We start from the raw sequence: 12794 nt of genomic DNA, 5'->3' as shown, positions 1-12794 counted from the left end.
TCCCCTAGCCCCCTCCTCTGTCTACACACTCCTTTGGACCCCCTGCCCTCCTCCATCCCCCCTGCCCACTCCTCTGTCCTCCTCCATCCTCCCCCCCCACTTCTCCACCCTTCCATCTCTACCCCTCCCCCCCACCCTTCCCAACCCCACTGGGTGCTGTGGTTTGCCAGGTGCACAGCCACCTCTGTTGCTTCCAGCCAGGACACTTCTCTTGTCACTGCTCTGCTCTGCACAGAAAGTCTCTTATAACTTGCTCCTTGCCTGTTAGCCTTAGAAATAAACACAAAACTATGGGATTTTTTTCTCTCGGGTTTTTATTGTTCATAACATTTCTTTCCTGGGTCCTTTTCTTTTTGTCACTTGAGTCAGAATTAGGGGAATGTAAAGTAGGTGGGGAGGGAGCAATAAAGGGGGCCCTGTGTCCCCATGTGTCACCGTGTTTCTGTCCTCCAAAGGCTGGTTCTTAAGTCAGCAAAGGAAGAAGCCATAGGGCTGGCGGATAGGGATGGGCAGAAGGAGCAGAGGGCTGCAGGCGAGGCACCTGGGATGCAGGGAGAGCCAGGCTGCGGGGGCTGGCTCCCAGAGAGGCCGGTGCTGGAGGCAGGGCTGCCTGCAGGCTTGGCGAAGGGAGGCGCCCGCTTGTGGGCTTGTGATGATGGGGGTGAGCAGAGCAGCCAGTGTTGATTTTCTGCCCTTTGCTCTTTTAGGACATGCGATGGTGTCCAGTTTGGAGCCGGGATAAGGTTCCTGTAGCCGACACATGTGCTCTGGACCCTGCAGGAGGAGCCCTGGGACTGGGGTGGCATGAGTCACTTGGTGCCACGTGCCCTCTCGCCAAGTAAACACGTCTGTGCCATCCTCTGCAGGCCTGGTGGGAAACCACGTCAATAAATTTTAAAGACAAACAGAGGCATCATGGATATGATTTGCTTTCCCCTGCTCTGTGTCCCACGCTGGCTTTTCCAGAGGACCACATGGAGGGGGCGGGACGTTTAAAGTTGCCATATGTTCTTCCGTGTGGACCGGCCAGATGGGAGGTCCCATCAGACAGCGCCCCGGTTGCTTTCCTCCCAGGCTCCTGGAGCTTCTGAGTCTGGGTCCCGTGCACCAGAACCGCTCTGCAGGGCCCCAGGGGAAGCCCAGGCCGCTGGCGGGGGGCATGGGGGCTCAGGCGGTGCCGAGATGGGGACCACGCTGGCGGGGGCTGCAGTCACAGTCTGGGGTTAGAGCGCTGTAATGTGGGTGGCTTGAGGAATCCTGTGTCGCGTTGGGGGCACTGAGGCAGAAAGGAAAATGTGTTCTTCAGAGGTGACAGTATTGATAAGATGCGTATATCAGCTCCCTGACGCTGCTCTAACAGATTACCACAAACCCAGCGGCTTAGAACCACACGCACAACCGTCTTGTGGCCTGGAGGTCAGGCATCCAGAAGGGCCTCACTGACATCACTGCCAGCGGCACTGTGTTCCTTCAGGAGGCTCCTGGGGAAAATCGTTTCCTGGCCTTGCAACTCCCAGGGGCCCCACATCCTGGGCTGAAGGTCCCGTCCTGTGTTTTCAAAGCCAGCTGCGGAGCATCTCCGAGTCTCTCTCTTCTTCCCTCCCGCTGCTTTTTCAGATCCTCGTGAGTACATTGGGTGCCCCTGGACAGCCCAGCTACTCTATTTTAAGATCAGCTACCTCATGTCACTCAGTGACCTTAATTCCCCCTTGTCATGTTATGTGATGGTCACAGATTCCAGGAACTGGAACACGGACATCTTTGGGGGGCTGTTATTCTTCTGCATGTACCTTGTATCTTCAAAGTGATATTTTCAGGATATACTTCGTTAGTCATGTGAAAAAAGTTTTGTTTTGCAAGTTAAACCTCCTTTGAATTCTTCCCATAGAAATGTCCAGGAAAAAAAAAAAAAAGAAATGTCCAGGATTGCAGATGGTGCCTGGGTAATATTTTACTACTGGATTTTCCCCTCTGCTAGCTGGGGCTGAGTTCCTGTCACTTGCAGTCCTCCCTGGAACATGTTGTTTGTTGCCAAGTGAGCTTGGGTTTCAGGTGCCGCTTGAGGCCACGGCCCCATGTCATCCTGGGGCCAAGCTCTTGGGTGTCCCAAGGACTGCCTTGCCCCCATTGCCTGTGGGAACTCTGGGGATTTTGCAGAGAATATATAAGAAGCAACACAGCTTTACCTTTCTGATGAGTTGGGAACGTGGGGAAATATGCTCTTTCCCCTGAATTGCTTTATTGTTTACAATGTCACATTTATGCCTTTGGCAAAATAAGCCCATGCTGTAACACTGTCATGTTCAGACTGTAAATTAAGAACAGTAAAACCCGAATAATTCTCTCAGACGCTGTGACCTTTGAGAATTCATCTACCATGCCAGTGGAGAGCCCGAAGAAGTCATTTTTGAAAGGGTGCATGCCTCATCAGGCCCTGCCCGGGTCGCTGGCACCAGCCCTTAATTAAAGTGCACAGGCCCAGCTGTCGCTGTGCACAAGGGGTGGCGGTTGTTTGCACACGCTGCCCCTTCTCGCGGCTGCATGAAAACAGTGGAGGCGCTGGGTAAAAATGCAAAGTCTGTTCATTCCCAGGTGGAATTCAGTGGGCAGACTAGAGCCTGAAGCCACAAGCGCTTCACACAGTGCTTCCCGTGAAAGACCAGAAACCGGAGAAGGTTCGTTGTGGGAAGTAATTTTTCATAGCTACTATTTTAGGGCATCAGCTCTGATGGACAACCTGAAAAGCTAACAGAACCCTCCACAGAGTACCACCCTGCCTCCTCGTGCTACTCCATTTTTCTGTAAATACCTGCGTGTTCGGGACTGGAAAGGAGCTGGATGTTTCATTAACCTCTGCGGGGGGTGGGGGGGTAGGGGGCATGGGGCATGGGCCACAAAGCCCACTTCTCTGTTCTGACGGAGAACGCTGCTGCTTCCCCTGCTGGAAGCCTGCTGGGGCGGCCAGCTCCCACTTGTAACGAGGACACTAACTTTAGGGAGCCTGCTTTTCGCGGGCGGTGAGGCCACGGTGATGGATCACGTCCTCCTTTCCCGTGAACTTGTGGTCTCCGTGCACACGCTGAGTGACCTTTACACGCAGCTTCGCCGGCAACATGCTCCCTGGGCAGCACCTGTGGCTCCTCGGGTGCCCATCGTGTCTGCAGATTTATGATCTAGCCAGGGAGCAGCCTGTTCTGCCAAGTGCTGCAGTTACTGGAACAGAGGACAGCCCCACAGGCCCCAGTGACGGGCAGCTGCCACCTGCACACTGGGTCACATTTCCCCTTCGCCGCTTCCTGCAGAGGCCCTGCCCTCCTCATAGATGCATCTCCATAAACCAAGAATTCTCTTCAATTTGTGGCTTTGCTTTATTTATTTATTTCTCTAAAGACCACATAAGCTCACCTCTGGGACGGTTAGATGTGTTCAAGTACACGGAAGGTTTAGAGGTCACCAGAGAGGAGAGGATTCCCTCGTCTAGAAAATAAGCAGAGAGCTGCACTTTATTTTAATACTTAGTTTTCTTTCTTTCTAAGATTTTATTTATTTATTCGAGAAACACAGAGACACAGGCAGCGAGAGAAGTAGGCTCCATGCAGGGAGCCCAATGTGGGACTCGATCTGGGGTCTCTGGGAACAGGCCCCCCCCCCCCCCCCCCCCCCCCCCCCCGCTGAAGGTGGCGCTAAACCACTGAGCCACCCGGGCTGCCCTAATACTTAGTTTTTCTAAAGCGGGCTCCACACCCATCGTGAGGCTTGACCTTGTGACCCCAAGATCAAGAGTCACTTGTTCCACCAACGGAACCAGCCAGAGGCCTCAGGAGAGCTGCGTTGTAAAGGAAGTGCTTAAGAGCAGGCAGCTGTGTTCCAAATTCACATCTCTAGCTTCTCTCAAAAAACTGGGTCTGGGGGACGCCTGGGGGGCCCAGTGGTTGAGCATCTGCCTTCAGCCCAGGGCCTGATCCCGGGATCGAGTCCCATATCAGGGTCCCCGCAGGGAGCCTGCCTCTCCCTCTGCCTGTGTCTCTGCTTCTCTCTCTGTGTCTCTCATGAATAAATAAATGAAATCTTAGAAAAAAACAAAACAAAACACCCAGGTATAATAACAAGAGGCTGCCCAGGCAGCAGAGAGCTGGGGCAGGACCGTGGCCTTTGGGTTGCACCTGGACCCCCAGTGCTCACAGACTCTCTGTCCTTCTCTGTCCTCGGTGCTGCCTGCCTTTGGCCCATCAGGAGGGGAGATAATTATTAAGGGGGCAACTGTTGGGGTGGACTGTGAGCAGGGGTCAGGAGCCCGGCCCTGTCCCTGTGGGCTGTTCCCAAATCCCCTTCTATCCTCTGGGCCTCAGGTTGTGTTCCATCCAGGACAGGACTTGGGTTGGTCACCACTCAGCGACAGATCGCACAGTCCCAGCCGGCTGCCTGCTGCCAGTGGGTTTTCTGAGGCTTTCGGCCCCCACGTGGGCGCTCACCGACAGGTCACACCATATGCTGTTTCGCCTGTTTTCAAGCATTTGATACCAGGAGTGAACAGGAGGGACTCAGTTGCCATTCAGCTCTGCCACTAACCAGATGTGGCTTTTTTGGCACCAGTTATGACACTCCCAGAAATCTCTAAAGCCATCAGTTCCCGTTCACAAATGGGAGCGTGGCCGATGATCTCCGTAGCGTGACCATTTAAAGCTTGTTCACAGCATCCAAAAGGGAGCCCTGGGAACAATAAATTTCTTTGCTGCCTCTTTTTTTTTTTTTTAAATGATCTTATTGGAAGATTGTTAAGTATTGGATGGTTTTACTGATCTTATTGAATGAGGTTAAGCAAACGTTTTGGTCTCCGGACCCCTTTGCATTTCAAAAATTGTGGAGGATCCCACCCAAAGAGCTTTTGTTTATGTGGGTTGATTCTAATACCACATGGGGTATGGAAACAGAGAATTTTATTTTTTAAAAGATCTATTTATTTTAGAGAATGGTTGTGTGTGCATGCAAGTGGGGAGAGAGAGAGAGAGAATCTCAAGCAGACGCCCCCCCTGAGCTTTGTGCCTGAGGCAGGGCTCACTCTTAGGACCCCAAGGTCATGACCTGATTCAAAATCAAGAGTCAGACTCTCAACTGACCGAGCTACCCAGGTGGCCCTGGAAACTGAGAATTTTTAAAAATATTAATTCATTTAAAAATAACAAACTCAGTGCCTTGGGTGGGTCAGTTGGTTGAGGGACCAGACTCTTGATCTCAGCTCAGGTCTTAATCTCAGGGTCATGAGTTCAAACCCTATATTGGGCTCCATGCTGGGTATCGAGCCTGCTTCAAAAAATGAATAAATAAAAATCAATAAAAATAACAAACTTATTACTTGCTAACATAAATAACATTTTATGAAAAATGTGTCTCCAAAAGAAATTTGGGGAGAGGGGATCCCTGGGTGGCTCCGCGGTTTAGCGCCACCTTCAGCCCAGGTCGTGACCTTGGAGACCCGGGATCGAGTCCCACCTCGGGCTCCCAGCATGGAGCCTGCTTCTCTCTCCTCCTGTGTTTCTGCCTCTCTCTCTCTCTCTCTCTGTCTATCATAAATAAATAAATAAAAAAAGAAAAGAAAAAGAAATTTGGGGAGAAGAGTGGCATTGTTTGGCAATGCTGCAAATCTCTTGAATATCTTGTCTTCAAAAACACAGATTCTTACACCGACGTCTGCATTCGATGTGTCGTGGGTGAGGTTGTTGGAAGTCTCTGAGCAGAATCCTCACACAGGTAGGCATTTGGCAAAGAGCGTAGTATTTTAATCACCTTTTCAGATGATTGTGACTATTCTTTGCTATTTCACCAAAACTCAGCAAGTGAGTTTTTTTTACAGATTAGTTGCAGTTTGGAAGCAAAGCACCTCAGTGACTTTTCATACTCAGATCCACTAAATCCACTAGTTCACCTGACGCTGTGACTGAATCTTTTTTACCCAGACAGGATTTTGTAACGTCATGCCCTGATCCTTTGGGAAATACTGGTTCACCAAGTTATGCAAATCTTCCAAATACTGACTCATGATTGTGTGCAATGAGAAGATCGCATTTATTAATGTCACCACTGATTTCCTCAGAAAAGCCCTTAAGTACTGTGAAGCCGCCAAGCTCATGGTGGTGGATATGAGTTTCCCCAAATGCCAGTTTTTCTCATGGAAAGCTCACAATTTATCATGGACAGCAAATACGGTCAGTCGCTTTCCTTGAAGCCCAGTTCATTAAAATTTCAAGGAAAGGTCTACCAAATACCCAAGTTGTAGTAACCAGTTGGTCAGTCGCTCCTTCAAGTAAAAACGATTGACGTGCCATGAAGAGAGCATCTGGCTCTGCCCAAGACCCAACCACGTAGTACATTCCCTGAGCTGACATGCCTCCAAGTGCAAGCTCTGTGGGCTCCCGTGTCGTCACACAGACTGTTAAAGGGGCTGAGATCTAAGGGAATTGGTCACTTCTGCTTCAGCAGGCCTAGCATCTCACTGGGCTCGGCACGTGTGGCCAAGAGCACAGTGACCGCTAGGAAGCGCGGTACTCGGGCACCTGTGCTCTGATCCTCTGCAGCATGGGCATCGCAAGCGCAAAGGTCACTGTGAACCAAGTCACTAAAAACATCTTGGTCTTACAAAAATCACTGTGACCTCCCAGACCTTGAAAGTCTCAGGGACCGCCCCCCACCCCAGGGGCCCGCGGACCACACGCTGAGAACCACTGGTCTCCCATCACCCAAAGCCCATGATTTCAGGCTGCAGGTGCCTCCCCAGAGAGTGTGATGATGTCTGCATTCATGTAAAGCTGGGGATGCCAAGAACCTGAGAGTCTCCAAATGGACCTGAAGAGGAGGGACAAGCTGGGAGTGAATGACAAGCCCTCTAATGATCAGCTAGGAATCTTATTCACCTCCCTGCCCTCAGATTGCTCTTCTGGTGGAAACCGTAGCAGGAAATGGGTGTGAGGGGCCCAATGCACCATCCATCCGTCCATCTGAGCCGAAGACTATAGCTCCGCTTGGAGGTGGGGTGGGATTGGGAGGGGCGGGGGAGGCAAGTGCACGGTATGCGGAGCAGGTGGGCTCTGCCTCGGGTTGTGGATGTGATGCGGAGGACGCTGTGAGCAGAGAGAAACGGGAGTCTTCTCTGCATTGGTGTTACCTGGAGGTGCCATAAAGAGAAAATACAGTCGTATAAATTTGGAATGAATCGTACACGTCTTCTGTCCCCACTTGGTGGTTCCAGTTTGTGGAGTGAGCCGTGGGAAGCTGGGTCAGCACTGCCCTCCCGGGGTCAAGCCAGCCGTCCGGGTTTACAAATGAACAACGCTTTGCTAGAGTGGGGCTAACAGTCATCCCGGACATCCTCGTCCTCACGCCCGAGTTGTGACTTTCTACGTGGCATTTTTGTGACAAGTAAATTACTGGATTCCTTTGCCAAATCATTAGATAACTTTAGGAACAAAGAACGTTCGTGCAGAAGGAGATTCAGCATTATCTTGCTGGGAAAATAAATAGTAATCATTTTTGAAAAGAAAGCACATTCTATGACTTTGGACAAGCTGAAAATTACAGCCTCTCTGCCTGCTTCTTTATTGTTCTTTTCCTTCCCCTTTTCAATCAATTAGTTTCTAATGGAGGAAGCGTCTCCTACATTTATCACTAGATAGATGTGCTGGTCAATTAAAATAACTCTGACTTGGGATGGTTGCGATAATAGCAAGCCTGCATCCATCCATCACCGGGGAACAGAAGGTGACCTCCCTGTATGGAGTCAGAGACCCAGATACAATTGCTTCGATCTTATTATCCTACCCAGAAATTACTGCTCATCCAAGTGTAATTTCCCCGAAATACTAAGCAGGCAGAGCCGCCGCTAGAAATATTAGAACATAATAAAGAGGCTGTGGTGTGGCCTTGACATTGAACACAGAGGGATGAAAATTGACATGCCGTCCTCCCCGGGGAGGATGTGCTGGAGTCCAGCGGGGTGGAATTTCCGGAGATGTTCCCGTGGCCGGTAAAGGTTAAATATGATTCATCGCTAAGCTTTAATCCAGACGTTTGTTAACCAGGCACCTATAGGAACCAGCGGGAGCCAGCAAGAGGCGCTCAGTCCTGCCTTCACCCCCCCAGCCCCCCACCTCCTGCCCCCCCAGCCCCCCCACCTGCTGCCCCAGGGCCTCCCCTTCCCTCGCTCCTCCTGGCCGCAGGGAACAGGAAACCGGCTCAGACTGGAAGAGCACTGCTTAGGGGTCCAGGCGGTCCGGAATCTTCTCTCCTGTCACTCCTGTTGCTCATTTACTCACACCTTCCACACGCACGTGCAAGGGCTGCACCCAGTGCAGGTGCCTCCAGGACGAACGAATTCGTTCTGTTTCTCTGAAACCCCTCCCGACACGAGGTCCTTCCCAGCCCTCGGGGTCTAGAGAGGGGCTCACCTCTGTGTGTCATTCTCTTGTCAGAGAACATAAGTGAATAAGTTCCCCCCCTTTCTGGGCCTCGATAACCACCGCCACCCCTGGAAAAAAACCCAAACTAGAGATTGCCAGGGGCATCGGTATCCATCACCGAGCGGCAGAACCAAAGCACTGGGGAGGGAAGATGCGTCCCGGGCCTTGGACGCCCCCTGCCGGCCGCGGGCTCCGGGCAGGCACTTGGGGTCGCTGCAGGGAGCTGCAGGGGTGACCCTCCTGACATTGCCCGGGGCGGCTCTTCTGGGCTCCCTCCAGCCTCCCCTTGCTGAGCTTACACCGGCCCTGTCTCTTCTGACTAAGCCAGGACGGGCACCCGGCTTAATTAAGCATTCCGAAATGAATTTGAAGGAAAATGAGGAACCACTAGGTCCAAAAGGATGCTAAAAATAGATGATTGATTTTGAAAAGGATCCTGGGGGGACTTGCTTCTTACTCATAACACATTCCCCAGCTGAACTCCTAGGAGCTTTGAAAATTCTGAGAGTCTTTATTTTGCAATAAAGGTGGAAAAAAGAACAACAGCTCTTTAAAAATCAATGATGATATTTTTAAGACCAACTTTCCATCGCACAGTTTTAGACTTACAGGGAAATTCTGAAGGTCGTGCAGAGTTCCCACGCGCCCCACACTCAGCTTCTGTACTTAGCAGCTTCCATTAGCTTGAGTACCTTGGCTACAATTAATGAACTGACATTAATGCAGAAGTCCATTCTCAGATTTCCTTAGTTTCTACCTCATGTGCTTCTCTGGCCCAGGACCCCACGGAACACTGGGCCATCCCGTCTCCATGGCTCCTCTGGCCGTGACAGTCTCCCCGCCTTGCCTTGCTCTCGACAACCCTGATGTTTTCAGCGATGGCCGGGCAGGTATTTTGCAGACTGGGGAGGAGGCCACCGGGGTACAGTCCGCTTCCCCTCCTGTATCGGGGCATCTGCCACCAGGAGGACCCACCCTTCTCAGGCTGACCTCCGTCGCCTGGCTGAGCTGTGTCTCCCAGGCAGGCTTCACAAATAACCGCTCTAAGAGGAAAACTTGGGTGAAACAGGGAAGGTGTGTACCATCTGGTGATTTAAGTGTGATCCCCGAGGTGTTCCTCCGAGATCTGTACACGAGAGCTTGCATTCTTCACGAAGGGAACAGAAGGGCAAGGTAGCCTGCAGAACCAGTGGCATCTGTTTGAACTGCGAATGGACCTAAAAGGGTCGGTGCGCACTGGGGTTGCACGTGACCCCTTATCAACGTGGCCTCGAGATCTGACACCGCGCAAGCAGGGCTGCTGGTGACTGTGGGAGCCTGGATGATTCTCGAAGGCCGCATCCATGAGAGCAGGGAGTCGGGAAACAAGACCGTGGGGGCCAAGGGCACCAGGCCAAGCAGGGATGAACAGCGAAGGCAGGGAAGGTGGTGATGAGACTGGGTTTTATGGGGTAGGAGATCCTTTCTGAGGAGGGGACAGGCACAGTCACTGGTCTGGGGGCAGAAGCTCTGGTGCCCCCCGCATCCCTGCCCCTCTGCAGATGGCCAGCCCCGGAGCCAGGGCCGTGCCAGCCTGGGCCGGCGTCCTGGGTACCCACAGCTCAGCCCAGCCTCTCCTGGTGGCAGATGAGGGCCGGGCTGGACGAGGAATGGGCCCTCGGGGAGGAAGCCGCCCCACGTTTCAGGGGTGAAGTATCTGGGCTGGAGGAGCCGACTGGAGTGGCAGCCAGAGGGGCCCTGAGAGGCGGGGCCGGATGACAGCACCCAGGGACAGTGGCGACAGAGAGGAGGCTCCTGGGGGCAAGACCCCCGCCTGGCCTGCACCCCAGAGGCCCAGGGGCGGCACTTGAGGCGGGTGGTGTGGGTGTCCTGGGGCCTCCGGGGCGGAGCACCCAGAGCCTGAAACACAGACCGTGATCCTTCTGGAGGCCAGAAGTCCAAAATCACGGCGTGGGCCGGGCAGCGCCCTCTCCGAAGACCCGGGGGACTTTCCAGGCTTCTCTCCGAGCTTCTGGGTCTCCAGGTGCCCTTGGTGCGTCCTGGCTCGGGCGTCCGCCTCCATCTCCACACGGGCTCTCCCGGCTGCATCGGCCCAAGGCCCACCCGTGACGCACCTGGACTTGATCGCATCTGCAAAGACCCTACGTCCATAGAAGCTTCCATAGAAGCTCACATTCCTGGGGGGGGGTGAGGGTGAAGATGTCAGCCTATGTTCTGGGGGGAAACTGTTTAAGCCGTAGCCGGTAGTCACCACGCATCAGGCTGTGGGGCCTGAGCCGTGAGCCTGGACTGGCCAAAAAAGGCACCAGGAAGGGAGGGGGAGAGGTGGCAGCGCGGGGGGTCAGGAGGGAGAGCGCCTTGGCCTGCACCTGGCAGCCTCGTGTGATGACTCCGCTTCCTTTACGAGGAGCTGGATTTTTTTTGTTTTAAGATTTTTTTAATTTACAGAGAGCACAAGTAGGGTGAGGGGCCGAGGCAGAGGGAAGCAGACTCCCCGCTGAGCAGGGAGCCCGACGTGGGGCTGGATCCCAGGACCCCGGGAACATGACCTGAGCCAAAGGCAGACGCCTAACCGACTGAGCCTCCCAGGTGCCCCTCAAGGGGCTGGATTTCAAAAGCGGCCTTTCCGTGTCGGTGCAGGGGACGAGCGCCCAGACCCTCTCGGTAGCTTTTGTGTCCTTTTGTTGCACAGATGACGCCTCCTCCCTGACTGGGGTCTGCACGTCTCGGTCCCACTGCCACCCAGCTCCCACCAGGTCTCGGGTGCACAGAAAGGTGGAGGGGAGGAGAGACCAGCACCCGGGTTTTACAAAGTAGTTGTTTGAAACTGGATAATTCACGCGGCGCGGGCACAGAACTCGGGGACACTTGTTCCCTTGTGCTGTGCTCACGGCAGGATGGAAGCTTGGGTGCTGGGGGCCCTCTCACACGGCCGGTACTGCACCGCACACGTCCACGTGGCTGAGGACGTGTGGTGCCCCTAGTGGGCAGCTTCCCCCGTGGGCCCATGGGGACGCCTCGGTAGAAGGGCCTCGCCGCTCGGGATGTGATGCGGGCAGCGCCTGGGTTAGGAATGCAGAGTCTCGGGCCCTCCAGCGCCAGGACCTGCACTTTTTTTTTTTTAAGATTTTATTTATTTGTCCATGAGAGACCCAGAGAGAGGCCAAGACACAGGCAGAGGGTCTCCTTGCAGGGAGCCCGACATGGGACTCGATCCCGGGACCCCAGGATCACGCCCTGGGCCGAAGGCAGGAGCTAAGCCCCTGAGCCACCCGGGCGCCCCGTGGGCCTGCACTTTCAAAACATCCCGGTGACCTGCGTGTGCCCCGTGGACCCGCCGACCTGCGCCGGCAGGTTTGCCCCGGCAGCGCTCCGCTCTGAGACTGGACGCTGACTCCCCGTGCAGGCCCTGGGGGACCTCCAAACAGGGCTGGTGACAGCGAAGCTTTGTTCCTGCTATTTCCGCGCCACCCCGTCCCCTCCTGCGTCCCTTGTCCCTGAACCTGTCACTGGGGCTGAGAGGATGAGGAGGAGCCTTACATGATTTGATTCAATCAGTAAAAGCTTTTCTGCGTGGTTGCAAACGTCCCTGTCACCCCAAAGGGCCGAACCCGCTGTCATCGATCATATGCTTTTCATTCACTCATTTATTCACCCATTCATTCATTCATTCATTCATTCATTCACTCATTCACTCATTCTTTCATCCACTCATTTGTTCACTTAATTACTCATTCCTTCACTTATTCACTCACTCATTCACTCATTCATTCTTTCACTCACTCATTCCTTCACTCATTCATTCAATCACTCATTGATTCATTCACTCATTCATTCAGCAAACCCTCAGCTCTGGATGTGTGCAAGGCTCCCATGGGCTCCAAAGGCAGAGATGATGATGCCTGTTCAGGGGGTGATGGGGAGCCCAGACGAGTCTGCGGGAAGAAGGCCCCGCATGCTGATGGGTGAGCTGCGGTGCCCCAGGAGAGCAGCAGGCACTTCACCTGAGGGAGGGCCGGCCTCCCCTCTGCCACCACCACTGCCACCGCCACCGCCACTGCAGGCCTGACTTCTGTGGCCTCCCCGACCTCCGTCCTTCTCGGGGGGTCTGCTCATGAGCCTGTTTTCTCCGTCAAGGGCCAGCCCTCCCGTGAACCCTTTGCTGTCTTCAAGGGACTGTGACTCCCTGTTTTTCCTTCTTCGTCAGCTCTATTTATCTGGCTGACTTTCCTGTCCCCTCCCTCTATAGGAAAGGCTTCCTCTTCTCGCCCCACACCCCAAGGCCCTACTTAACAGTTTCTCAAATTACCTTCAGTTTCCGACTTGATTTCCTTTGGGTCTTAG

General features: G+C 53.6%; 1 protein-coding gene across 1 annotated transcript in view; it reads left to right on the top strand.

Moving 5' to 3' along the window:
* SAMM50 (SAMM50 sorting and assembly machinery component) overlaps positions 1-905 on the top strand; it is a 34571-nt gene extending 33666 nt beyond the window's left edge. The window contains exon 15 of the mRNA XM_077914182.1: positions 708-905. Within this exon, the coding sequence (XP_077770308.1) occupies positions 708-753 (46 nt within the window). The 3' untranslated portion in view covers positions 754-905. The remainder of the gene's footprint in view (positions 1-707) is intronic.
* The last annotated feature ends 11889 nt before the right edge of the window (positions 906-12794 follow it).

Source organism: Canis aureus, chromosome 11 (genome assembly GCF_053574225.1).
Source record: "Canis aureus isolate CA01 chromosome 11, VMU_Caureus_v.1.0, whole genome shotgun sequence".
Taxonomy (NCBI): Eukaryota; Metazoa; Chordata; class Mammalia; order Carnivora; family Canidae; genus Canis; species Canis aureus.
Note: the sequence above shows the minus strand (reverse complement) of the source record. Positions and strands in the feature narration are given on the sequence as shown.